Raw genomic sequence first — 27,571 nt, forward strand, 5'->3', positions numbered from 1 at the left:
GGCAAAAGATACAACTGAATAATGCAGAGAAAGGTGGCTGGGACCCAAAAAGGGAGAAAGAGGAATGATTAGCCACTCTAAGTTGTTAAATACCATGCAGTGTACCTTGCCCTTCATTTGTCTATTAACATCAGCCAAATAACCATCTTTTGCTTTAAAAGAAGAAAGAGCAATTTTAAAGCACAGGAAGGTGATCTTAACCTGCATAGTAACCATCTCTTCAGGCCAGACCACAATGACTGGACTGTAAGACCGTGCAGAAGCAATCAAGGGAATGACCAATTATCTGTGATACACACCATGAAAGAAGAGACTGACAAAGCAACCAAACCCCTATGACTCGGAGCAGCAGGGGATGAAGTAAAGGCAGGTTGAGGGTCATGGGCTGGGGCCTTTGAGCACTTTCAAGAGGTTCTATGCTAGAGATGACATGCAGAGCCGAGATCCTCCCACGGCCCACAGTTAGCTTCACTCAGTATTCATTTTGTCCAGTTTTGCTGGTTGTCCTCAGTGGGAGGGTTGGTCTGAATCATTCAGTCGGCCATCACCAAAAGTGGAAGGTCCCCTGCTCCTTCCAAACCCCAGAGCTGGTGGATTACAGACCAGGGAGATGGATTCCTTCCAGAGCTACTTTGTCTTTAAAGTTTAAAGTTGAAATTCTGACCAGAAGAGTTGTGTGGTGGAATGACAGCAAATAGAGTGGTCAGCAGTTGTCAGTGCTGGGGTTCTGTGTCTGAGGCTAATACCTACAAGAGAATTTGGATCACAGCCAAAGTAACCAGATGCCTAAAAAATATATTCACTATAAATGGAAGCTTAAAAACTGAAGTAGAATTATAGGAAGTGATGGAACAAGAATTTAAGATAAATGTAATCATCCTTAAAAAATATTTGTGAGGATATTAGCAATATGAAACAAAGTAAGACCAAAAATATTGCACATAAAATATAATAGTTGAAATAACGCAAGTGAATGAGATGTACAGCAGAGTGATACAGCTGTTGAGTGAAAGATCAGCAGATCAACGCACATTCCCAGAAAGCAGCCCTGGCCAAAAAGAAAATAAGACCTAAGAATACAGAGCATAGAAACTGAAGTGGTAATATCCAAATAATAGAAATCCCCAAAGAGGGGTGAAATGGGAATAGCAAAATCTGAAGAAACATGTCAAACACAAAAGATAAGGAAAAATCCCAGGCTGGACACATTTATATTCATGAGATTTAAGACAAGGGCAAAGATAAATTCTGCAAATCCACAGGCAAAAGAGCAGGCCACCTATAAAGGAAAACATCCGATTGATACCAGACTGCACAGCAACAACACTGTAAAAAAGATAAACCTTTAAAGTATTGAAGTAAAAGAACATGATATATAGCCAAACTGTCCTTTTAATTGTTAGAATATACTTTCACCTTTACAAGGTCTTAGAACAAAAAGACGCACACACACACCCTGTATTAGTCAGGGTTCTCTAGGAAAACAAAACCAACAGGATATGTCTGTAAATATGAGATTTTATAAAAGTATCTCATGCAACTATGGGGATGCACGAGTCCAAATTCCGTTGGGCAGGCCATGAGCTGGCAACTCATTAGAGGTCTTTGATGAACTCTCCAGGAGAGGCTAGCTGGTGGTTGAAGAAGTGGAAGTTCTGTCTTCTCCCTTAAAAGTCAACTGACTGGATTAAATCCAACTGAACACTCCCTTAGTTGATCATTGATGTAATCAGCCACAGATGTAGCCAATTGATGATTTAATAAACCAGTCTTCTGGTTTATTAACCAGTCATAAAATGTCCTCATATTAATGGTTAGCCCAGTGCTTGCTTGACCAGACATCTGGGCACCATCACCCGGCCAAGTTGACACCAGAACTGAACCATCAAACCCCCTTTTGAAAATACTCTTAGAAGAAAATTCAAAATAAAGAAAATCTAGGGGTATTCAGAGTTAGCAAGTAAGGGTAGCCAATATCCCAGGTAAAATTCTCTTGTCTAAAAAGGACCAGGAAATAGGAAATCTTCATAACAGCCTAGAGCTGAAATTTAGCTATAAAGGGGGTTAAAGAAAAGAAATGGGAGGGACATAAGTTCTATTTGTCCTATAAGTAAAATTAATATAAGTAAGTTTAAGAATTCATTAGGAATATATAAGAATGAATATGGCCTTTAGAACAATCACCATAAAACAAAAATAGAACGTGTATCTTTAAAATCAGGAGAAGAAACCTTGATCAATCCACAGACAGCAGGAAAGGAGGAGCTTAAAAGAAAACGGGGTGGGGGGAGGCTAATCTCATGTAAGTAGAGTAAGTATAAATGGGTTAAACTTGCCAATTAAAGAATCTTAGATTGGACAGTGACTTTAAGCTAACAATATGCTATCTACATAAACAGTTGAGATAAAGACATGGTTTGAACTAAAGGAAGGAGAAAGACACTAGGCAAAAATAGACCAAAACAAAACAAGCTGGAGTGGCATTGTTAATATCTGACAAAAAAAGTTGAAAAGTATTACAAAAGGAATACTGTATATTGACAAAAAGAACAAAAGAGCAAAAAGGGACAGCTATTTTGTATATTTATGCACCTAACAGTGTAGTTTCAAATATTAAGCAACAACTGACAGTATTGCAGGGAGAAATGGACATCTGTTTGCAGTTGTTGGAGAACAAACAAGGAAGCTGAGAACTGAGGGGCCAGGAACCAAGAGGGTAATTTGGAGAGAACACTGAGATGAGTCCACTTTTTGCACATGATTTTCTCTCCAGGCATTTAATGTCCCCTAAATTGCTCATGAATGAGACAAATAAGCCAAGCAGAAAGAGTGTCTAAAAGGCTCAAAAGCTAAGCAGATAGTTTAGAAAGGGCCACAGTGCTAGGGAAACAAAATTGGATTGGAGCATGCCAAGGAGGAGGGACCCTGGTAGCACCCTAAGCTCTCAGTTAAGAACTCAGAAAGTCTATGCCTTCTCCTAAGAGGAAGCCAGAAGCCAGCTCTGACCTCATTTAAGAGGATCTGTCTGTCCTCTTGTTTGCCATCTAGAAGAAAAATTAAATCCTCTCAGATGAATGTATCATCTAGAGTCTTTAAAGTTTTTCACACACAGTGTCCAGCATTTTACAAAAATTAACAGACATGCCAAGGAATGGGATCAAATGATAAAAACTGAACAGAAAAAACAGACAAGACCAAGATACTCCAGATATTGGCGTTATCAGACAAGTACCTTGGTAGTCAAGAACATTCCTCCCCCCATTCCCATAAAATAACCAACAGAGCTAGGTGATTTTACATAAGAGGTTAACAAGTACATTAAAATAAATATTAATAAGTCAAGAAAATAGATTTCACCAGAGATCTGCATTCTATAAAAGGATCGAATGGGAAGTCTTAGAATTCGAAATAAACAATCACTAAAATTACAATTCATTAGATGAGTTTAATAGCAGAGTAGACACAGCAGAAGAAAAGATTAATGAATTGGAAGACAGACTGGTTGAAAATACCCAAAAACACAAAGAGGAAGAAACAAGGATGGAAAATAGGAAAGGAATATGAGATATATAAAAATATTCAGTATATGAATGTTTCAAGGGGGAGTGGATATGGATAAAGCCAACATAATATCTGAAGAGAAATACTGGCCAAGAACTTTAAAAAATTATCAAGAAACTCTAAAAACCTATAGCAGAAGAAATACAGAGATGACTACACTTAGGAGCATCAAAATAAAGCTGCAAAAAACAAAGAGAAAAATGTTAAAGTCAGCCAGAAAAGATCATATTATCTTCAAAAGAACAGGAATAACACTGACAGATCACTTCAGCAGAAACAAGAGAAACCAGGAGAAAATGGAATGACATCTTTAAAGAGTTAAAAGGAAATATCTTAACAATCTAGAATTCTAAACTCAAAAAGTCTAACCAGAAAACACTGATGAATTGGAACTTATTAAACAATTCTGCTCATCAAAATACACCATTAAAACAATGAAAAGGGAAGCCACAGATTTGGAAAATATATTTACAATACATAGAGCCCACAGAAAAAAACATACATACACAGAAACAACTCCTACAAATTGTAAAAGGGAAATCCAACTTTTTTTTTAATCTAGGAAAAATAATTTAAACAAAAGTTTTCCAAATGGCCAACAATCCATAAAGTGTTTAGGATATTATTGTTATTCATCAGTATCATAAAGTGATACCATTATTTGTCAGGGAAAGGCATATTAAAATCATAATGAAAAATCACACATCCTATCAGAGTAGCTATAATTAAAGAGATTAACAAGTCCAAGTGTTTGCAACTTTGTAAAGCACATGGATCTTTCACACATTTGTAAGATGTAAAATGATACAACCACTTTGGAAAAGTGTTAGTGTCTAATGAAGTTAAACAAATACATACCCTAGGACCCGGTAAACACCATGATGTAGTCAACTTCTACAGAAATATAAAGTGGCAAAATTACTGTAAGCAGAGAGAGAAAACTTGTGTGAATAAGTTGAGATGGTAGTCAAGAACCTAGCTTCCCCCATTCCCAAAAAATAACCAACAGAGCTAGGTGATTTTAGAGAAGAGGTTAACAAAAATGCCAAGGAACAGTTACTTCTAACACAGGTTGTTTAATCCAGGTTGTGTATGGATATCAGGGAACTGCAGGAACTACCCAGGACAATTTTATGAAGCAGTAAAATTTTGATCTCTTAACTTCATAAGAGTAATAAAAGAAAAGGAACCCATTTCACTTATGAATGTAGATATTTGAAATCCTAATTTAAAAATTAGCTAACTAAATCCAACTTGTTATATTAAAAAGTACATTTTGATCAAATAGGGTTCATCCTGGGAATGCAGTTCAATATCAGAAATATCTATTAGTGTAACCTAAATGTTAGACAAAAGGAGAAAAAATACGTTTTATATTGATCACTGCAGGAGAAGCATCTGATAGTTCAACATGCAACAAAACTTCACAGCCAACATTTTACTTATTACAGAAACTTTAGAACCATTCTCTGTAAAATCAGTACAGAAAGCAAGGAAAAATGTTTAAGAAGTCTTCAAAAGGAAGAAACAATGCCATCATTAGCATCATAAAACTACATAGCAAACCTGAAAATCTACATATTAATTATTAGAATTTAGTACATTTGTTAGGTTAAAGTTAAAAAGTAAATTGAATTTTTATACAACAGCAATAGAGCTAGAAAAGATACCATTTATAAAACAATAAAGATAAAAAGTATCTTGGAATAAATCTAACAAATGATACAGAAGGCCTTTATGAAAAGATATAAAATTTTATTGAAAACTTTTAAAGGAGGTCTAAATAAATGGCAAGTATGCCTTGTGTATAGGAAGACTTGTAAAGATCAAATTTCCCAAACAGATCTGTAGATGAAATGCAGTTTTAACCAAGATTCTATTTAGACCCAGGCATATAAGGCAACTTGACAATCCGACAGCTGGCAGTCTAGATCACTGGGGGAAAGCATAAAGGGTATGTACCATTAGGCATAGGGAAAAAGGAAAATTAGATCCCTACCTCATCAAAAAATATATTCCCAGATGGATTAAGAGTTTAAATATGACAGTTTTTAATTTTTAGAAGTAAACAGAATATTTTTGTATTTGCTACATGTATAAATGCCACTGGTTAAGCACTAACAATAATTAAACAGACCCTACAAACTAAGAAGAAAAAAATTTCATAAGAGGAAATGGTCAATAAATTTATGAAAAGATTCAGTCTCATTAGTAAACAATGAAATGTAAATTAAAACCTTCATAAGATGCTAATTCACATTCACCAGATGAGCAGTAATTTATTTTGAGCTATAATACATGCTGGGATGGGGGTAGGGTAATGGATAATCTTACGCATCATTGAAGAGTGTTCATGATTGAATCATGCCCCCCACAGAAAACATGTCAGGTCCCAACCCCTGGTCCTGTGGGTGTGAATTATCTGTAAAGAGGACCTTTGATGATGTTACTAGTTAAGGTGTGTCTAAACTGAAAAAGGGTAGCCCGAATCCAATATGGCTGAAGTCCTTATAAGCAAAGGAAATTGGACAGAGAAGAATAAGCCATGGGAGAAGCCAGAAGCTGGAAGTCAATGAAACCCAGGAGAGGAAGAAGATGCTGCCATGTGCCTTGCCATTTGACAGAAAAGCCAAGGACTAAGGAAGGATAAATGCCATTGGGTTAGCACTGAGAATAGTAAGACAAAACAGATCCTACAAACAGCAGCCCCAGAATGCCACATTCTTAAGGGAGAAAGCATCGTCTTGTTGACACCTCAATATTGGCCTTATCCTAGCCAATAAACATCCATTGTTTAAGCCAACCCATTGTATGGTATTTGCTTTAACAGCTGGAAAACTAAGATAGGGTTAGAGGTAAAACTATTTTGGAATATCAGGTGTTATCTAGGAAGTGTAAGATGTGTAACCACACCTAGAAATATGCTCTAAAGAAAATCCTTCATTTTTTTTGGCAGGAGACCTGTTAGAATATGTTTGCACATACATTGTTTAAATATCAAAAGATAAGAAACCTTTCAAATGCCCATTGATAAATGAATTGTGCTACACTCATCAACATAGTTGAATGCCAATAATATTGAGCAAAAATAAAAATACAGAAAACTATACAGTACCACTCCATTTATATAACTTTAAAATTAGGTAAAGCTAAAAATATTGTTTATATACATATGCAGTAAAACTAGACAAGCAAGTAAAAAACACAAAATTCAGGGTAGTGGTTACTTCTGAGGGTTAAAAATGGGAAGGGTCACACAGCTTTAGAGGTACTGATAATGTTTGATTTCTTAAGCTGGGTAATGAGTAAGATATATATGCACTAACACCTATGTATATTTTATTTAAAGTTTTAATAAGACAGAACTTTATATTATTCATTAAAACAAAACAGACTGCTACTAAAGGAAATGAGAATTTCTGGAAAATAAAAACATGATTTGTGCATTTTAAAACTACAGATTGATAACTAGCATAATGATCACAGAGGAAGATCAAATTAATGAAACGGAAGCTAGAGCAAGGGATTCTCCCAGAACTCAATGCAAATTAAGGGGGAAAAACCAAGGAAGAAAGATCTTTGCATTCCAGTATCTATGAAATAGACTCAAATTCTACAGAAAGAGCACAGTAGATAGAAAAAAATTATTCATATTAGGAAACAAAAAAGTTCTCACGTAAAATTCTATAAGTTTCTAGAGGGAAACAGTTTAGCTGAGAAAGGAAAAAGCATCAGATAACTATGGACTTATCTGCAACCCTTGATTATAAAGAGGGAAGTAGAGTTTGGGTGTGGGGGGTGGATTCTGAATCTATAACTCTAAAAACAGCTCAATTGCTATCCAAATGCAAGGACAGAATGAAGACAGAATGAAGGATCTGTACATACCCTGCAAGTTTTTCACCCACAAAAACTTTTTCAAAGGAAAAAAGAAAAAAGGAGACCAAAGAATAGAATGGATATGGGTTCAAGAAACAGTAGCAAACACAGAAACCAGTAAAATTTGTAGCTGAGTGGGAAGAAGGTAGGAATTCTAGTATGACGGGAGTGTACTAAATCTCATAAAACAGTAAGAGATCAACATGGTACAGTGAGCTGGTCCAGGACTCCATTCCACCATGAAAGTTTTAAGAAACAAACAAGAGCTCACAGAAACATCTTTCAGAAAGCTCCAGAAAACAGTTAAAGGATGTAATAACAGGACAACCCTGAAACAAGAAAACAGCAACTTAAAAATGGTAGAAAATCCACTTTGTGGTGCGCTGGCTGGCCCCTCCCCCATTCCCTGAGTAGCTCAGCATGAAGCCAGCCTTTGCTCCCTGTGTGGGTCCTCATCCTGTTTCCAGAGGAAGCAGAGTAATCCTCATGCATGTACTGTGAACATGTAGGTCTGTGCCAGTCTGTCAAGCGGCTGCCTGCAGGACTGAACCAGGACATTCATTGTGGGCTCACCATCCCAGAACTGGCCCTGCATGCAAAAGGCAGCTCCCAGAGCTCCCCTACAGAATGCTTTAGGAGAACAGTCAAATTGCTGCCGCTTGGGACAAACGTTTGCTGGCTGTGTGGTACGCAGGACCTGGAGGAAAGTTTCCTAGGAAGAGGGCATGTTCAGATCCATATAAATGGCATGACTCGGGGCCACTTGTGTATGCCCAGGACAAGATGCATGTGCAGAAGAACTGTGGAGGACCCTAAGCTTTTGCCTCAAGTAATTCTCTAAATTAATTTTATGGCAAAGCTCTGAAAGGAGCACTTAGGCCAATCAGCAAAGACTGGGAGAGGTGCTCCCCTCCCCCTTTTTTTGTTAGCTCCTGGTATTAAGGAAAGCTCTGTCATAACACTAGCTATTTACAGACTTATGGAACTGATGCCTCAGAGTCTAAATTCCAGTAATACATTAAAATATCAAAATGTCCAAGTATCAACAGGATTACAAATCAGAAAGAAAAAGGAAGCTATGACCTATGCAAAAGAGATGATTAAAGCGGTAGAAAACATTAATGAGGAGAACCAGAACTTTGACATGTCAGACAGACACTTTTAAAAAACAGTCCTAAATATGCTCAGAGAGCTGAAGGAAGCTAGGAACAAAGAACTAAAGGACATTAGGAAAATGACAGATGAACACAAAAAGAATATCAATAAGGAGAAAGAAATTATGAAAAGAAATCAGCTGAAGACCACAGTAACAGAAATACAAAATTCCTTACAGGGGTTCAACAGCAGATTGACAATCAGTCAGCAGCTGGCAGAACAAAACATCAGCGAACCTGAAGATAATACAAGTGAAGGGAGAAAGAAGAATGAGGGACAGTAAACAGAGCCTGAGGAACCTGTGGGATACTGTCAAGTGTACCAATATATGCACTGTGGGTTTCCTGGAAGAGAAGAAAGAGAAAAAGGGGCAGAGAGACTATTCGAAGAAATAATGACTGAAATTTCCCCAAATTTAATGAAAGACATGAGTATACACATCCAAGATGCTCATCAAAATCCAACTAGGATAAAACCAAATAGACCCACACCATGACATAGTATAATTAAACTGTAAATGCCAAAAATAAAGAGAATTCTGAAAGCCACAAGAGAGAAGCAACATGTCACATACAAGGGGGCCTCAATAAGGTGTTCTGATTCCTTATTGCCAACTATAGAGATAAGAAGGCAGTGGGATGACATATTTAAAGTGCTGAAATGAAAAAAAAAAAATGCCATCCAAGAATTTTATATCCAGCAAAGTTGTCTTTCAAAAATGAAGGACAGATTAAGACATTCATAGATAAAACAATAGCTGAAGGAGTTCATCACCACTAGACTGGCCCTACAAGAGATGCTGAGGAGTTCTTCATATTGAAAGGACAGGATACAATACAATGGATTGAAGCTGCATGAAGAAATAAAGATGTCTGGTAAAGTAATGGCTGGGGTAAATATAAATGCCAGTACTACTGTATTTTTGGTTTGTAACTCCACTTTGTACTTCCTACAGGACTCAACAAATGCATAAAGTGTAATGATAAATCAGTGGTTTTGACTTATAATGTATAAATATTTAATTTGTGATAAGAACTACAGAAAGGTGGGAGAGGGGTATAGAAATGTCATTGTGTATGCTATTGAAATTAAATTGGGATCAAGGCAAACATGACAATTACAGATTTAGCATATTAAACTTAAGCCTCATGGTAACCATAAAGAAAACAGCTTTAAAAAATGCACAAAGGGAAATGAGAAGGGACTCTAAATGGTTCACAAAAGATCAATTAAACACAAAAGGAGGCAGTAATTGAAGAATTAAGGAACATAAAAAGGTATAATACTTCAAAAACCAAATAGCAAACGGCAGAAGAAATTCTTGCATTATCAGTAGTTACTTTAAATGAAAATGTATTCAACTCTCCAGTCAAAAGGCAGAGATTGGCAGAAAGGAAAAAAAAGCAAAACCCAAGTATATGCTGTTTACAAGAGACATTATACTCAAAGACACTAATAATAGGTTGAAAGTGATAGAAAAAATATTCCATGCAAATAATAAGCAAAATGGAGTTTGGGACCAGACTTCTAGAAAGATGGAGGAGTAGGGAGCAGCAGAATTCATGCCCTCTTCAAAAAACAATAAGTAATCAGGCAGAAACCATCCAAAACTACTGTTCTGGGGCTCTGGAGACAAGGAGAGTATTGTATAGCATCTAGGAAAGAGCAGGATGGAAGACGGACAAACTACATCAAAAACTGAGTAGGAGGAGCTGGCACCCATCCCCCACCCTTGAGGCAGGCAGCTTCAGGGACAGTCTGACTGGCCGTCACAGACTGCTAGAGGTGTGGAGCCTTCCTCCCCAGGAAAAAGGGGGTTACAGGTGAGGACTGAGTACGGCTTCTGATCAGCAAGTTTGGACCACTGGGCCTGGCTCTGAACCGTGGTTCTGGCCTGCCCAGAACAGGAATCCTCGTGGCAACTGTTTCAACACTACCTGGTAGAGATTGAAAAAAATACATTCCCTCCTAGGGCTGTGGGAAATATTTGCCAAAGAGCAACATATGCTGAGCAAGTTAGGAAAGTGTACCTTTGGGGAGCCAAAGTGAGGGAAAAAAGGCTTTTTGGCAACTTCCATGTCCCTCCCCTTAGGGACATTTGGAACTAGCCCTGTGTCCTAATTTTGGGTCCCTGGCACAGTTTTATCAAACATGGGCAGTTCTAAAAGCCTAAAGTAAGGTTAACTGAGAGTAAAAGAGCCTTAACACAAACCCTAGGCAAGAAAGACATTATCAGAGTAAACTCATAAAGATAATCAGACGCCTAGACATTGGCAAAAATTTACAAGCTAAGAAACAAGAAGATCTGGCCCAGTCAAAAGTATAAATTAAAAAGTTGGAGGAGATACAGAATTTTGAACTAATCAAAGATGTTCAAAGAAATCTCCTAAGTCAATTCTAGGAGATGAAGGGAAATATGGCTAAAGAGATAAAAGGTATTAAGAAAATGGGTGAGCATAAAGAATGTTAAAGCATACAAAGAAAAATAACAGATTTTATGGGGGTGAAAGGTACAATCAATGAGATTAATAATCTAGTAGATGCAAACAACAGATTTGAACAGGCAGAAGCAAAGGATCAGCAACTTACAAGATAGGACATCCCGAATGGGACAAAAGAATAGAGAAAAGAATGGCAAAATTGGAGCATGGAATTGAATGACAGCACAAAGCGCACGAATGTGTCATCAGTGTCCCAGAAGAAAAGGGAAAAGGGGCAGAAACAATATTTGTGGAAATAATGGCCAAAAATTTCCTAATTCTTATGAAAGACATAAATATCCACATCCAAGAAGCACAACATACTCCAAAAAGAATAAATTTGAATAGACCTACTCCAAGGCACATACTAATCAGAATGCCAGATCCAAAGATAAAGATAGAATTCTGAAAGCAGTAAGAGAAAAGGTGCTTCATCACAGTTTTGGTTTGCTAAAGCTGCCAGAGTGCAATATACCAGAAATATGTTGGCTTTTACAATGGGGATTTAGTAGCTTACAAATTTACAGTTCTAAGGCCATGAAAATGTCCAAATTAAGGAATCAACAGGACAATACCTTCTCTGAAAAAAGGCCACCGGCATCTGGGACACCTTTGTCACATGCTGGTCCTTCTCTCCCAGGTTTCATTGCTCTCAGCTTCTGGTTTCAGTGGCTTCCTCTCAGCTTCTTTGGGGGCTTTTTCTCAATGAGTTTCTCTCAGTTTCATCTCTTTTAATGGACTCCATTCAGAGGATTAAGACCCACCCTGAATTCCACATCCTGGTGGAAATAACCAAAAGGCTCCATCCACAATAGGTCTATCCCCCCAGGAATGGATTAAAAGAACATGGCCTTTTCTGGAATACATAACAGCTTCAAACTAGCACAGTCACCTGTAAGTGATGTTCAATAAGACTGAGTTCCAATTTCTCATCAGAATTCATGGAGGCGAGAAGGCAGTGGTGTGATATATTTAAAATATGGAAGAGAAAAGCTGCCAGCCCAAAATTATTTATCCAGCGAAACCATCCTTTAAAACTGAGGGAGTGTTTAAAACATTCACAGAAAAATAGAAACTGAGAGAGTTTGTTAACAAAAGACCTGCCCTACAAGAAATAGTAAAGGAAGTTCTGTAGACTCAAAGGGAAAAACAGGAAAGAGAGGCTTGAAAGAGACTGTAGAAGTCAAGAATATGAGTAAGGGTAATAAAAATGGTAAAAAGTGACAAAAATAAAATAGGACTTATAAAAGCCAAAGGATAAATAGTGAAACGAAGTACTGCCTTTACTGTAATAACATTCTAGGTTAATAGATTAAACTCTCCAATCAAAAGATACAGATTGGCAGAGTGGATAATAAAGCATGATCAGACTATATGTTGTTTATAAGAGGTTCATCTTAGACCCAAAGACACAAATAGGTTGCAAGTGAAAAATTGGGGGAAAATATTCCAAACAAACAGTAACTGAAAAAGAGATGGTAGCTAAACTAATATCAGACAAAGTAGACTATAAATGCAAAACTTTTATAAGAGACAAAGAAGACACTGTATAAAAGACAATCCACCAAGAAGAAATAACAATCAAATATATATGCACCTAACCATGGTGCCCCAAAATACATGACACAAACACTGAAGGTAGTAGTGTTTGCCTCTGCAGTAATAGTTGGAGACTTCAGTATACCACTCTCATCAATAGATGGAACATCTAGATGAAAGATCAATAAGGGAACAGAGAACTTGAACAATATAATAAATTAACTAGACCTAACAGAAATATGCAGAACACTGCACCCAAAACAGCAGGATATACATTCTTAACAAGTGTTCATGGATCATTCTCCAGATTGACCACATATTGGGTCACAAAACAGGCCTCAATAAATTTAAAAAGATTTAAATTATATACAGCACTTTCTCTAGACATAATGGAATGAAGCCAGACATCAGTAACAGTTGGAGAACTGGAAAATTCACAAATATATGGAGGTTAAACAACACACCCTTAAATATTTAGTGGGTCAAAGAAGAAATTGCAAGAGAAATTAGTAAATATCTCAAGACAAATGAAAATGAGAAGACAATATATCAAAACTTACGGGATGCAGCAAAGGCAGTGCTGAGAGGGAAATTTATAGTCCTAAATGCCTACATTAAAAAGGAAGAAAGAGCTGAAATCAAAGACCTAACTGCATACGGGGAGGAACAAGAAAAGGTACACAAACTAATCCCAAAGCAAGCAGAAGGAAAGAAATAACAAAGATTGGAGCAGAAATAAATGAAATTGAGAACAACAAAACAACAGGGAAAAACAATATAACCAAAAGTTGATTCTTTGAGAAGATCAACAAAATTGACAGTCCCTCAACTAGACTGACAAAGAAAAAAAAAGAGAAGATGCAAATAAAATTTAGAGAAGCGAGGGGAGGCGGGGCAAGATGGCGGACTGGTGAGCTGCATGTTTTAGTTACTCCTCCAGGAAAGTAGGTAGAAAGCCAGGAACTGCGTGGACTGGACACCACAGAGCAATCTGACTTTGGGCATACTTCATACAACACTCATGAAAACGTGGAACTGCTGAGATCAGCGAAATCTGTAAGTTTTTCTGGCCAGGGGACCTGCACCCCTCCCTGCCAGGCTCAGTCCCATGGGAGGAGGGGCTGTCAGCTCCGGGAAGGAGAAGGGAGAACTGCAGTGGCAGCCCTTATCAGAAACTCATTCTACTGATCCAAACTCCAACCATAGATAGACTGAGACCAGACACCAGAGAATATGAGAGCAGCCAGCCCAGCAGAGAGGAGACAGGCATAGAAAAAAACAGCACGATAAACTCCAAAATAAAAGCGGAGGATTTTTGGAGTTCTGGTGAACATAGGAAGGGGAAGGGCAGAGCTCAGGCCCTGAGGCTCATATGCAAATCCCGAAGAAAAGCTGATCTCTCTGCCCTGTGGACCTTTCCTATTAATTAGGCCCTAATTGCTTTGTCTCTTAGCATTTCAATAACCCATTAGATCTCTGAGGAGGGCCCTTTTTTTTTTTTTTAATCCTTTATTCTTTTTCTAAAACAATTACTCTAAGAAGCCCGATACAGAAAGCTTCAAAGACTTGCAATTTGGGCAGGTCAAGACAAGAGCAGAACTAAGAGAGCTCTGAGACAAAAGGCAATAATCCAGTGGCTGAGAAAATTCACTAAACACCACAACTTCCCAAGAAAAGGGGGGTGTCCGCTCACAGCCATCATCCTGGTGGACAGGAAACACTCCTGCCCATCGCCAGCCCCATAGCCCAGAGCTGCCCCAGACAACCCAGTGTGACGGAAGTGCTTCAAATAACAGGCACACACCACAAAACTGGGCGTGGACATTAGCCTTCCCTGCAACATCAGCTGATTGTCCCAGAGCTGGGAAGGTGGAGCAGTGTGAATTAACAAAGCCCCATTCAGCCATCATTTCAGCAGACTGGGAGCCTCCCTACACAGCACAGCAGCCCAGAACCTCCCTGGGGGGACGGCACTCACCTGTGACATAGCACAGTCATCCCTCAACAGAGGACCAGGGGGTGCATGGCCTGGAAGAGGGACCCACTCGCAAGTCTCCGGAGCCATACGCCAATACCAAGGACTTGTGGGTCAGTGGCAGAGACAAACTGTGGCAGGACTGAACTGAAGGATTAGACTATTGCAGCAGCTTTAAAACTCCAGGATCACCAGGGAGATTTGATTCTTAGAGCCACCCCCAATCCCTGACTGCCCAGAAACACACCCCATATACAGGGTGGGCAACACCAACTACACACGCAAGCTTGGTACACCAGTTGGGCCCCACAAGACTCACTCCCCCACTCACCACAAAGGCTAAGCAGGGGAGAACTGGCTTGTGGAGAACAGGCGGCTCGTGGACGCCATCTGCTGGTTAGTTAGAGAAAGTGTACTCCACGAAGCTGTAGATCTGATAAATTAGAGATAAGGACTTCAGTTGGTCTACAAATCCTAAAAGAACCCTATCAAGTTCAGCAAATGCCAAGAGGCCAAAAACAACAGAAAATTATAAAGCATATATGAAAAAACCAGACGATATGGATAACCCAAGCCCAAGCACCCAAATCAAAAGATCAGAAGAGACACAGCACCTAGAGCAGCTACTCAAAGAACTAAAGATGAACAATGAGACCATAGTACGGGATACAAAGGATATCAAGAAGACCCTATAAGAGCATAAAGAAGACATTGCAAGACTAAATAAAAAAAAGAAACTGTTGACCAAATTAAGAAGATTCTGGACACTCATAGTACAAGACTAGAGGAAGTTGAACAACGAATCAGTGACCTGGAAGATGACAGAATGGAAAATGAAAGTATAAAAGAAAGAATGGGAAAAAAAAATTGAAAAAAATCAAAACGGACCTCAGGGATGTGATAGATAATATAAAACGTCCAAATATAAGACTCATTGGTGTTCCAGAAGGGGAAGAAAAAGGTAAAGGTCTAAGAAGAGTATTCAAAGAAATTGTTGGGGAAAACTACCCAGATCTTCTAAACAACATGGATACACAAATCATAAATGCTCAGCGAACTCCAAATAGAATAAATCCAAATAAACCCACTCCGAGACATACTCTGATCACACTGTCAAACACGGAAGAGAAGGAGCAAGTTCTGAAAGCAGCAAGAGAAAAGCAATTCACCACATACAAAGGAAACAGCATAAGACTAAGTAGTGACTACTCAGCAGCCACCATGGAGGCAAGAAGGCAGTGGCACGATATATTTAAAATTCTGAGTGAGAAAAATTTCCAGCCAAGAATACTTTATCCAGCAAAGCTCTCCTTCAAATTTGAGGGGGAGCTTAAATTTTTCACACACAAACAAATGCTGAGAGAATTTGCTAACAAGAGACCTGCCCTACTGGAGATAATAAAGGGAACCTTACAGACAGAGAAACAAAGAAAGGACAGAGAGACCTGGAGAAAGGTTCAGTACTAAAGAGATTCAGTATGGGTACAATAAAGGATGTTAATAGAGAGAGGGGAAAAATATATACGACAAACATAAACCAAAGGATGAGATGGCTGATTCAAGAAATGCCTTCACGGTTATAACGTTGAATGTAAATGGATTAAACTCCCCAATTAAAAGATATAGATTCGCAGAATGGATAAAAAAAAAATGAACCATCAATATGCTGCATACAAGAGACTCATCTTAGACACAGGGACACAAAGAAATTGAAAGTGAAAGGATGGAAAAAAATATTTCATGCAAGCTACAGCCAAAAGAAAGCAGGTGTAGCAATATTAATCTCAGATAAAATAGACTTTAAATGCAGGGATGTTTTGAGAGACAAAGAAGGCCACTACATACTAATAAAACAGGCAATTCAACAAGAAGAAATAACAATCATAAATGTCTATGCACCCAATCAAGGTGCCACAAAATACATGAGAGAAACACTGGCAAAACTAAAGGAAGCAATTGATGTTTCCACAATAATTGTGGGAGACTTCAACACATCACTCTCTCCTATAGATAGATCAACCAGACAGAAGACCAAAAAGGAAATTGAAAACCTAAACAATCTGATAAATTAATTAGATTTAACAGACATATACAGAACATTACATCCCAAATCACCAGGATACACATACTTTTCTAGTGCTCACGGAACTTTCTCCAGAATAGATCATATGCTGGGACATAAAACAAGCCTCAATAAATTTAAAAAGATTGAAATTATTCAAAGCACATTCTCTGACCACAATGGAATACAATTAGAAGTCAATAACCATCAGAGACTTAGAAAATTCACAAATACCTGGAGGTTAAACAACACACTCCTAAACAATCAGTGGGTTAAAGAAGAAATAGCAAGAGAAATTGCTAAATATATAGAGATGAATGAAAATGAGAACACAACATACCAAAACCTATGGGATGCAGCAAAAGCAGTGCTGAGGGGGAAATTTATAGCACTAAACACATATATTAAAAAGGAAGAAAGAGCCAAAATCAAAGAACTAATGGATCAACTGAAGAAGCTAGAAAATGAACAGCAAACCAATCCTAAACCAAGTAGAAGAAAAGAAATAACAAGGATTAAAGCAGAAATAAATGACATAGAGAAAACAAACAATAGAGAGGATAAATATCACCAAAAGTTGGTTCTTTGAGAAGATCAACAAGATTGACAAGCCCCTAGCTAGACTGACAAAATCAAAAACAGAGAAGACCCATATAAACAAAATAATGAATGAAAAAGGTGACATAACTGCAGATCCTGAAGAAATTAAAAAAATTATAAGAGGATACTATGAACAACTGTATGGCAACAAACTGGATAATGTAGAGGAAATGGACAATTTCCTGGAAACATATGAACAACCTAGACTGACCAGAGAAGAAACAGAAGACCTCAACCAACCCATCACAAGCAAAGAGATCCAATCAGTCATCAAAAAGCTTCCCACAAATAAATGCCCAGGGCCAGATGGCTTCACAGGGAAATTCTACCAAACTTTCCAGAAAGAAATGACACCAATCTTACTCAAACACTTTCAAAACATTGAAGAAAATGGAATACTACCTAACTCATTTTATGAAGCTAACATCAATCTAATACCAAAACCAGGGAAAGATGCTACAAAAAAGGAAAACTACCGGCCAATTTCCCTAATGAATATAGATGCAAAAATCCTCAACAAAATAACTTGCAAATCGAATCCAAAGACACATTAAAAAAATCATACACCATGACCAAGTGGGGTTCATTCCAGGCATGCAAGGATGGTTCAACATAAGAAAATCAATCAATGTGTTACAACACAATGAAAATTTGAAAGGGAAAAATCAAATGATCATCTCAATAGATGCTGAAAAAGTATTCGACAAAATCCAACATCCGTTTTTGATAAAAACACTTCAAAAGGTAGGATTTGAAGGAAACTTCCTCAATATGATAAAGAGCATATATGAAAAACCCACAGCCAGCATAGTACTCAATGGTGAGAGACTGAAAGCCTTCCCTCTAAGATCAGGAACAAGACAAGGATGCCCGCTGTCACCACTGTTATTCAACATTGTGCTGGAAGTGCTAGCCAGGGCAATCCGGCAAGACAAAGAAATAAAAGGCATCCAAATTGGAAAAGAAGTAAAACTGTCATTGTTTGCAGATGATATGATCTTGTATCTGGAAAACCCTGAGAAATCGACGATACAGCTACTAGAGCTAATAAAAAAATTAGTAAAGTAGCGGGATACAAGATTAATGCACATAAGTCAGTAATGTTTCTATATGCTAGAAATGAACAAACTGAAGAGACACTCAAGAAAAAGATACCATTTTCAATAGCAACTAAAAAAATCAAGTACCTAGGAATAAACTTAACCAAAGATGTAAAAGACCTATACAAAGAAAACTACATAACTCTACTAAAAGAAATAGAAGGGGACCTTAAAAGATGGAAAAATATTCCATGTTCATGGATAGGAAGGCTAAACGTCATTAAGATGTCAATTCTACCCAAACTCATCTACAGATTCAATGCAATCCCAATCAAAATTCCAACAACCTACTTTGCAAACTTGGAAAAGCTAGTTATCAAATTTATTTGGAAAGGGAAGATGCCTCGAATTGCTAAAGACAGTCTAAAAAAGAAAAACGAAGTGGGAGGACTTACACTCCCTGACTTTGAAGCTTATTATAAAGCCACAGTTGCCAAAACAGCATGGTACTGGCACAAAGACAGACATATAGATCAATGGAATCGAATTGAGAATTCAGAGATAGACCCTCAGATCTATGGCCGACTGATCTTTGATAAGGCCCCCAAAGTCACTGAACTGAGTCATAATGGTCTTTTCAACAAATGGGGCTGGGAGAGTTGGATATCCATATCCAAAGAATGAGAGGACCCCTACCTCACACCGTACACAAAAATTAACTCAAAATGGACGAAAGATCTCAATATAAAAGAAAGTACCATAAAACTCCTAGAAGATAATGTAGGAAAACATCTTCAAGACCTTGTATTAGGCAGCCACTTCCTAGACTTTACACCCAAAGCACAAGCAACAAAAGGAAAAATAGATAAATGGGAACTCCTCAAGCTTAGAAGTTTCTGCACCTCAAAGGAATTTCTCAAAAAGGTAAAGAGGCAGCCAACTCAATGGGAAAAAATTTTTGGAAACCATGTATCTGACAAAAGACTGATATCTTGCATGTATAAAGAAATCCTACAACTCAATGACAATAGTACAGACAGCCCAATCATAAAATGGGCAAAAGATGTGAAAAGACAGTTCTCTGAAGAGGAAATACAAATGGCCAAGAAACACATGAAAAAATGTTCAGCTTCACTAGCCATTAGAGAGATGCAAATTAAGACCACAATGAGATACCATCTAACACTGATTAGAGTGGCTGCCATTAAACAAACAGGAAACGACAAATGCTGGAGGGGATGTGGAGAAATTGGAACTCTTATTCATTGTTGGTGGGACTGCATAATGGTTCAGCCACTCTGGAAGTCAGTCTGGCAGTTCCTTGGAAAACTAGATATAGAGTTACCATTCGATCCAGCGATTGCACTTCTCAGGATATACCCGGAAGATCGGAAAGCAGTGACACGAACAGATATCTGCACGCCAATGTTCATAGCAGCATTATTCACAATTGCCAAGAGATGGAAACAACCCAAATGTCCTTCAACAGATGAGTGGATAAATAAAATGTGGTATATACACACGATGGAATACTACACGGCAGTAAGAAGGAACGATCTCGTGAAACATATGACAACATGGATGAACCTTGAAGACATAATGCTGAGCAAAATAAGCCAGGCACAAAAAGAGAAATATTGTATGCTACCACTAATGTGAACTTTGAAAAATGTAAAACAAATGGTTTATAATGTACAATGTAGGGGAACTAGCAATAGAGAGCAATTAAGGAAGGGGGAACAATAATCCAAGAACAACAGATAAGCTATTTAACATTCTGGGAATGCCCAGGAATGACTATGGTCTGTTAATTTCTGATGGATATAGTAGGAACAAGTTCACAGAAATGTTGCTATATTAGGTAACTTTCTTGGGGTAAAGTAGGAACAGGTTGGAAGTAAAGCAGCTATCTTAGGTTAGGTGTCTTTTTCTTACTCCCTTGTTATGGTCTCTGAAATGTTCTTTTATTGTGTGTTTTTAATGTTTTTTTTTTTTTAATTTTTTTTTTCATACAGTTGATTTAAAAAAGAAGGGAAAGCTGAAAAAAAAAAAAAGGAAAAAAATATGTAGTGCCCCCTTGAGGAGCCTGTGGAGAATGCAGGGTTATTGGCCTACCCACCTTGATGGTTGCTAACATGACCACAGACATAGGGGACTGGTGGTTTGATGGGTTCAGCCCTCTACCATAGGTTTTACCCTTGGGAAGACGGTTGCTGCAAAGGAGAGGCTAGGCCTCCCTATAATTGTGCCTAAGAGCCTCCTCCCGAGTGCCTCGTTGTTGCTCAGATGTGGCCCTCTCTCTCTAGCTAAGCCAACTTGAAAGGTGAAATCACTGCCCTCCCCACTATGTGGGATCAGACACCCAGGGGAGTGAATCTCCCTGGCAACGTGGAATATGACTCCCGGGGAGGAATGTAGACCTGGCATCGTGGGATGGAAAACATCTTCTTGACCAAAAGGCGGATGTGAAAGGAAATGAAACAAGCTTCAGTGGCAGAGAGATTCCAAAAGGAGCTGAGAGGTCACTCTGGTGGGCACTCTTACGCACAATATAGACAATCCTTTGTAGGTTCTAATGAATTGGGGTAGCTGGTGGTGGATACCTGAAACTATCAAACTACAACCCAGAACCCATGAATCTCAAAGACAATTGTATAAAAATGTAGCTTATGAGGGGTGACAATGGGATTGGGAAAGCCATAAGGACCACACTCCACTTTGCCTAGTTTATGGATGGATGAGTAGAAAAATAGGGGAAGGAAACAAACAAACAGACAGACAAAGGTACCTTTTTTACTTCAATTGCTCTTTTTCACTTTAATTATTATTCTTGTTATTTTTGTGTGTGTGCTAATGAAGGTGTCAGGGATTGATTTAGGTGATGAATGTACAACTATGTAATGCTACTGTGAACAATCAATGTACGATTTGTTTTGTATGACTGCGTGGTATGTGAATATATCCCAATAAAATGAAGATTAAAAAAATGTAGAGAAGCTTCTTCAAGATATTGCGGTAGGCAGTGGTTTCTTAGACTTTACACCCAAAGCATGAGCAATGAAAGAAAAAATAGACAAATATGACCACCTCAAGATTGAATACTTTTGTGCTTCAAAGGACTATCAAGAAGGTGAAAAGGCATCTTACTTAGTGGAAGAAAATATTTGGAAACCACATGTCCGATAAGAGTTTAATAATCAGAATATATAAGGAAATCCTATAGCTCAACAATAAAAAAGACAAATAACCCAATTAAGAAAGGACCAAAAGGTTTGAACAGATTCTTTTCCAAAGAGGAAAAACATATGGCTAACAAGCACATGAAAAGATGCTTAACATCACTAGCTATTCAGGAACTGCAAATCAAAACCACATGAGATATCATTTCACACCTACTAGAATGGCCACTATTAGACAGACAACTACAAGTGTTGGAGAGGACGTGGAGAAATAGGAATGCTTATTCACTGCCGGTGGGAATGTAGAGTGGTGCAGCCACTCTGGAAGGCCATTTGGCGGTTCATCAGGAAGCTAAGTACAGAACTGCCATATGATCCTGCAATCCCATTATTTGGTATATAGTCAGAAGAGCTGAAAGCAGGAATATGAACAGACATTTACACACCAATGTTTATAGTGACATTATTCACAATTGCCAGTACATGGAAACAGCCCAAGTGTCCATCAACCGATGAGTGGATTAAAAAAATGTGGTCTGCACCAAGGATGGAATATTATGCAGCTGAAAGAAGGAATGAATCCTGATGCACGTAACAATGTGGGTGAATCTTGAGGACATTATGTTTGAGTGAAAGGAGCCAGAAACAAAAGGACAAATACTGTATGCTCTAATATGAACTAATTATAATGAGCAAACTCATGGAGTTAATACCTAGAAGATAGGTTACCAGGAGAGAGAACAAGGGTAGACAATGGGGAGTTGATGCTTAATTTGTGCAGAATGTTTAATAAGGTTGGCTGCCTTTGGAAAGGAATAGAGGTGGTGATAGCACGTTACTGTGAGTGTAATTAACAGCACTGAATCGTGTGTGACTGGTTGAAAGGGTAAGTTTAGGGTCATGTATGTTGCTAGAAGGAAAGCTACAGGATGAAGCCCTGTTGTGGACGATGAATGTGGTTAATAGTATAAATATAAGAACGTTCTTCCATGACCTAGAACAAATGTACGTCTTACTATTACAAGGTGTTAATAATGGGGTAATATATGGGAAAAATACACCTAATGAAAACTATGTACTATAGTTAATGAAAACATTTTCTTGTGTGATGGTAGCACAATATGGTGTATGTAATTAATATCACTGAATTGTACACTTAAAAGTAGTTAAAATGGGAAATTTTGTGCTGTATATATGCTATCACAATAAAAAACTGAAAAAACCATTATGCTAAGGTAAAGAAAACAGTCATAAAAGGTCATATATTGATATTTCACTAATATCAATCAATAAATATTAATTCATATAATATTATATTAATATCTATTAATAAATTAATGAAATATAATAATACTCCATTTATATTAAATATTCAGAAAGGCAAATCTTTAGAGACTGAAACCAGATCCATGGTTACTTGGTTAGAGGTAAGAGCAGGATTAACTGCAAAGGAGCACAAGGAAAGTTTTTGTGAGCATTTAAGTATGTTGTAAAACTGGATTGCAATGATGGTTGTATAACTCCATAAATTTACCCAAAATCTCTGCTGTATACATTTCCAACAGTTGAATTTTATGGTATGTAAATTATATTTCAATAAAGCTATAAAATTTTTAATTGTAGTTGGGTTTCAATTATTGATTATAGCATGGATAGGAAGTTTTAAGCAATTTTTAAATAGTGATTTGTTAGATAATTGAAGCATAATTTTTTAAAAATCTGGAACAACTTTCCAAGTAATTTCAACAAAATATAGGAGATAAAATGATTTAAATAAGTGACGTGGTAGCATATTATAGAATTCTATACAGCCACATTGTTGACCCCTTGTTAAATAGCATTAATAAAATGGTATGAGCTCATTGATGAATATACATATATGTATGTGTGCGTGCACACACAAGCACACTGTAAATACGTTGAGAAAGTGGAATTAAGACTTCTAATACTCTAAATATTATTTGGCTTTTTTATAGGCACATATGTAGGTCGTACTTTGTAATTTCTAAGAAATTTTAGGCAAAAACAATCAAAACACAGAGTATATATAATACTTTATAGAATATGGCCAAGAGGCATCTATGTAAAGGAAATTTTATAGCCTTAAATACATTTATTATTAAGAAAGAACAAAAAGAAAGTTGTCAACTCACAAAGCTAGAAAAAAGGTCAAAAATAAATACGTTTTAAAATACTATAAATATAAAAGCTGAAATTAATGAATTAAAGAAACAGAAACAGCATGAATTGATTAATATATCCAAGAGCTGGTTCTTTGTGAAGAAAAAAAAAAAAAAGCTGAAAACATGAACACTAATGGAGAAATCAATCTCTTCACTGGTTTTCACAAAGCACACACACATCCAAAGCTTCTGAGCTTACGAGAACATTCCCTGGAGATCGGGGGCACTTGGTGCAGGCAGACCATGGCCAAACCACCAAGTCACACCTTAGGTGGGTGAGTTTTTTAAAGTCTTTCTGGTTGACGTGAGGGCGAGGGAGGGCCTCCCTGACCATCTGGCCCACCTAGCACCCAGCCTTCCATCACTACCAGCTTCTCTCTCCCTTCCCTATCATTTTCTCATGCAGATTAGTTTAACTATCTCCCTGTGTTTGGATACTTTATGGGACCCAGCCATTAGCAATTTAGCAAGACATTACACACGCACACACACACCAATTCTTCCTCTAAGATGCACTCTGGGGGCCGTGGTGAAGGCAACACACACATCTAAGAGCATTCCCTCTTGCCTTTCCGGAAGGCTTCTGCCCTGCATCCTGCAAGCCAGAGGGCAGCAGGTGAGAAAACAGCTGGAGGCTCCTGGCCCACCCAGCCAGGATCCCAGGGCAGGAGAGCAGATGAGGCCAGGGGCTCAGGGAGGCGCCCTGTATCTCTCAGCAGGTGGCTGGGGAGCCCTGTGGCCGGGGGGAGGGGCAGGAGAGAGTGCCCACCTGGATCGGGCTGTTCGGCTTTTTACTCTGCGACATCACGGTGTTCCGCCACTCCAGGTACTTCTCCTTGTGGGCCTGGATCTCAGACGTGAGGGTGGAATGCCGACTCCTCAATTCTTCGAGGTTGGTGGCGGGCTGAGGCGGTAAGGCCAACAGTCTTTCATCTGAAAGCTCCTCTTGCGAAATGGGCATCCCGAACTCGTGGCTCAGGCACTTGATCATGGCAGAGGTGGGGAGCAGATCCCCCGTGACCACGTCCCTCAGCTTGGTGCTCTGCTGGCAGATGCAGTGGAGCCTGAAACCGCAAGACCATCCCCAAAGTCAGAGAGGTTGATCAGCTGGCCCCAGGACCCCAGGGCTAGCAAACGTAGAGCATCGATTCAAGTCTGATGGCTCCAGAAATGGGATAGAAAAAAAAAGGGTCCAAGAATGCTTCCTTCCCTCCCACATTCTGCTCTGGAAGCCTTTCTTGTATGGTGGCCTTGTCTCTATGCCTCTCACCAGCCCACACCCTATCGGGGGCAGCCCCCCAAGCTGGAGGTGGATGTAGACCTCAGCACCTCCCTGAGCCAGAAAGAAGGCAATTTGCACACAGCCCCACCTCTTAAAGCTCAAGGACTCATCAGTCAAGCCTGCCCTCGCCCCCCACCCACGGGGCCACACTTGCAGGTGTGCACCGTTCCTTCTGCTCAAATCTCAGACTCTTCTTTGTCCTCCAAGTCTAGAAGAAAGATAGCCTCAACACCCTCACTGCCATCTCGCAGGCCCTAAGCGTGCAGTGGGCATCTGACTAACTCACGTTCTCTGGGAAGCACATTCGGGACTATTATTTGCTAGCTCACTGCCCCAACTATTTCTGGAGTCTGGCCATGAGGCAGACACCTGGGGAGGCTGGACTTGACCTCTTCCTAGCTGAGTGACCTTGGACCCCACTTGGTCTTTCTGCACTTCTGTTTCCTTATTCTTTCAGGTCGGGATAAACCCATAATGTTATGTAGCTTCTCCAGATGCAGTAAACAGTTAATGACTAGTACTCTTTTTTCCCTTTGCTAATAAAATTCCCTGCTCCTTCCCATCACCATTGGACAGGGCAGAGTCCAGGCTCCATCCACTGACTGTCACGGCTCTGGACATCCAAATGCTCCTGTACCTGCATCCGCAACACCAACCTTCTGACTCAGAGCGCCTGTCCTGCTGACTGGGATGACCCAATCTGCAAGGCAGAGCCGAGGGTGGGGGCGACAGGCAAAGCCGCTCAGCCCTGACCAAGCCCCTCTCTCCACTTTTCCTGTTTTTGATCCCTTCCTCTCTTGCCTGTTTCCTCCTCCCTCTTCTTTATTAACACATTCAGCAAGCAGCAGCTGAGGACACTGGCAGTGGGTGAAGCATTCGGACTCGGGCTTTCCTGACCTCCTGGAAGGACCCAGCACCCTCCCTCCTTACTGACCCCGTGGAGCCCAGCACGGCCTGGCTATAGGTCCCGGGGTACCCCACTGCCCTTCGTTTTCGTGTCGGTCTCCCTTCTCAGCCACGGCTTCCTGAGAGAGGGCATCAGGTCTGGCATGTCTCGCAGCCTCTGGTAAGTGGCTGTTCAGTGAATGAGGTCAGGAGACTGGGGTTCTGAGCAGCGTTTAATAGGGTGAGTGGAGTGCACGCCTGGGGGCCTGAGACTCCAGGAGGGCACAAAGGAGGGCCTGGCATTTGAGCAGAAAAAGTGGCAAAAGCAAAGGTGTGCACGGATGGAAAGATCCAGAGCATTTGGCAAATGGATTTCTGAGAAACAGGGAGTATCACGGGATAATCTCTCTACTGAAGGATCTGATGATGAGGACGCTGAGTCCTTCTCTCCATGCTGCTCTCATACACCACCTGATGCTTTCTGTTCTGATAGTGAAGAACCAGTTATTCCTTCTGGCATGGAAGCATATTGAACAGAACTTTTACCTAAAAACACTCAAGTATAATTTCCAAATGATAAAAAGTGGAAAGACCTTACTATAATAACTGGGACAGATGATTCATATCCTTCAAGTCCCATATTAGAAAATTATACTAAAGGAGTTAAAAAGCTGTAAATATTTTCAAGAAAGCAGAAAGGTCCTCTCAACCTTCTTAGATATAGCTAACACGTAATCACCTGGTCCTCTATGAAAACAGGATGGGGCTGCAGCAGTTGTAAATAATGCAGCAAGGTAGAACTACAGTCCTAATCAGATGTATATTGATCACTATGATGTAATGGCTAAACTATTCATAGAATACAATGAGAAAACTATATTAACAAGTTAGAGACAATGGTAATCTCTTTTCTCATTTTTAGATTTTATACAGGTAAAAGTATGTTACATTGCTCTTACAGAAGTCTTAGCTTAATCAGCAAAAATATTGTCAGTAGAGTTTTACAGGCATTCAAGTCTCTAATAACATGGATACCCTCCTTTGATCTTGAACAACTTGTGGATCAACCCATTTCGCTTCATGAGTTATTTGTGTTCACGAAGCATCATTTAATGTAAAAATAGAATATGACTTAATTAAAGGTACTCTAAATCAAGATGCTATAAATTCTCTGTAACGGAGACAAGAGGGAGCTCTCTGATCTCCTGTCCAGCTGTGTCTGGAGGAGGGGGGCTCCCACGTACAAAAAAATGTATCAGTTAATTTTTACACTGTAAACTTGTTCCTTTTAACCTAAGTTCTCCTTCAGTAAAAACGTGTTAAAGTTGAATTCTTATCTTGAGTGCTCTTTACTTTTAAACTATTCTCTGTCCCTATACTCTTAAATGAGTGGGAGGTCACTTGATGAAGCCCAAACCCACTGAATCATGACCTGATTAGGCTCAGGCCTTTTCTAACGGAGATCATAGGTTTGAGGTATAAAGAGACAAACTTGTGACAGGAGCGATCCTTCAGGGCAGGTACTGGGGCAGCAGCAGACAGAAAAAGTGAACATTCTGTTGGGGGAAGAGGTGTCCGGGCCCAGCTCATCTGCGAATCCCAGTCCCATGAGGTTTAACCAGTCACCTACTCTTCAGGCTATGCTGGGACGGTCCCAAGTACACTGGGCATGGTAGACTCATGTGACATGGCTTTGACCAAATGGTCCTTCTTTCACCCAGGATGATTCTAAAACTATCTGGAGATATTAT

General features: G+C 39.1%; 1 protein-coding gene across 5 annotated transcripts in view; it reads right to left on the minus strand.

Annotated features, from left to right (window-relative positions):
• The window catches only part of CFAP92 (cilia and flagella associated protein 92 (putative)), a 146,162-nt gene that overhangs the window by 5,989 nt on the left and 112,602 nt on the right, over positions 1-27,571 (minus strand). For 4 of the 5 annotated variants that reach the window (XM_037802898.1, XM_037802890.1, XM_037802870.1 and 1 more), the window contains one exon: positions 24,423-24,717. In XM_037802898.1, coding sequence (XP_037658826.1) covers positions 24,423-24,717 — 295 coding nt within the window. Of the gene's footprint in view, positions 1-4,419; positions 4,483-24,422; positions 24,718-27,571 lie in introns of all 5 variants that reach the window. The other variant, XR_005211618.1, reaches the window with a different exon arrangement.

This window comes from Choloepus didactylus, chromosome 1 (assembly GCF_015220235.1).
Source record: "Choloepus didactylus isolate mChoDid1 chromosome 1, mChoDid1.pri, whole genome shotgun sequence".
NCBI classification, from domain to species: Eukaryota; Metazoa; Chordata; class Mammalia; order Pilosa; family Megalonychidae; genus Choloepus; species Choloepus didactylus.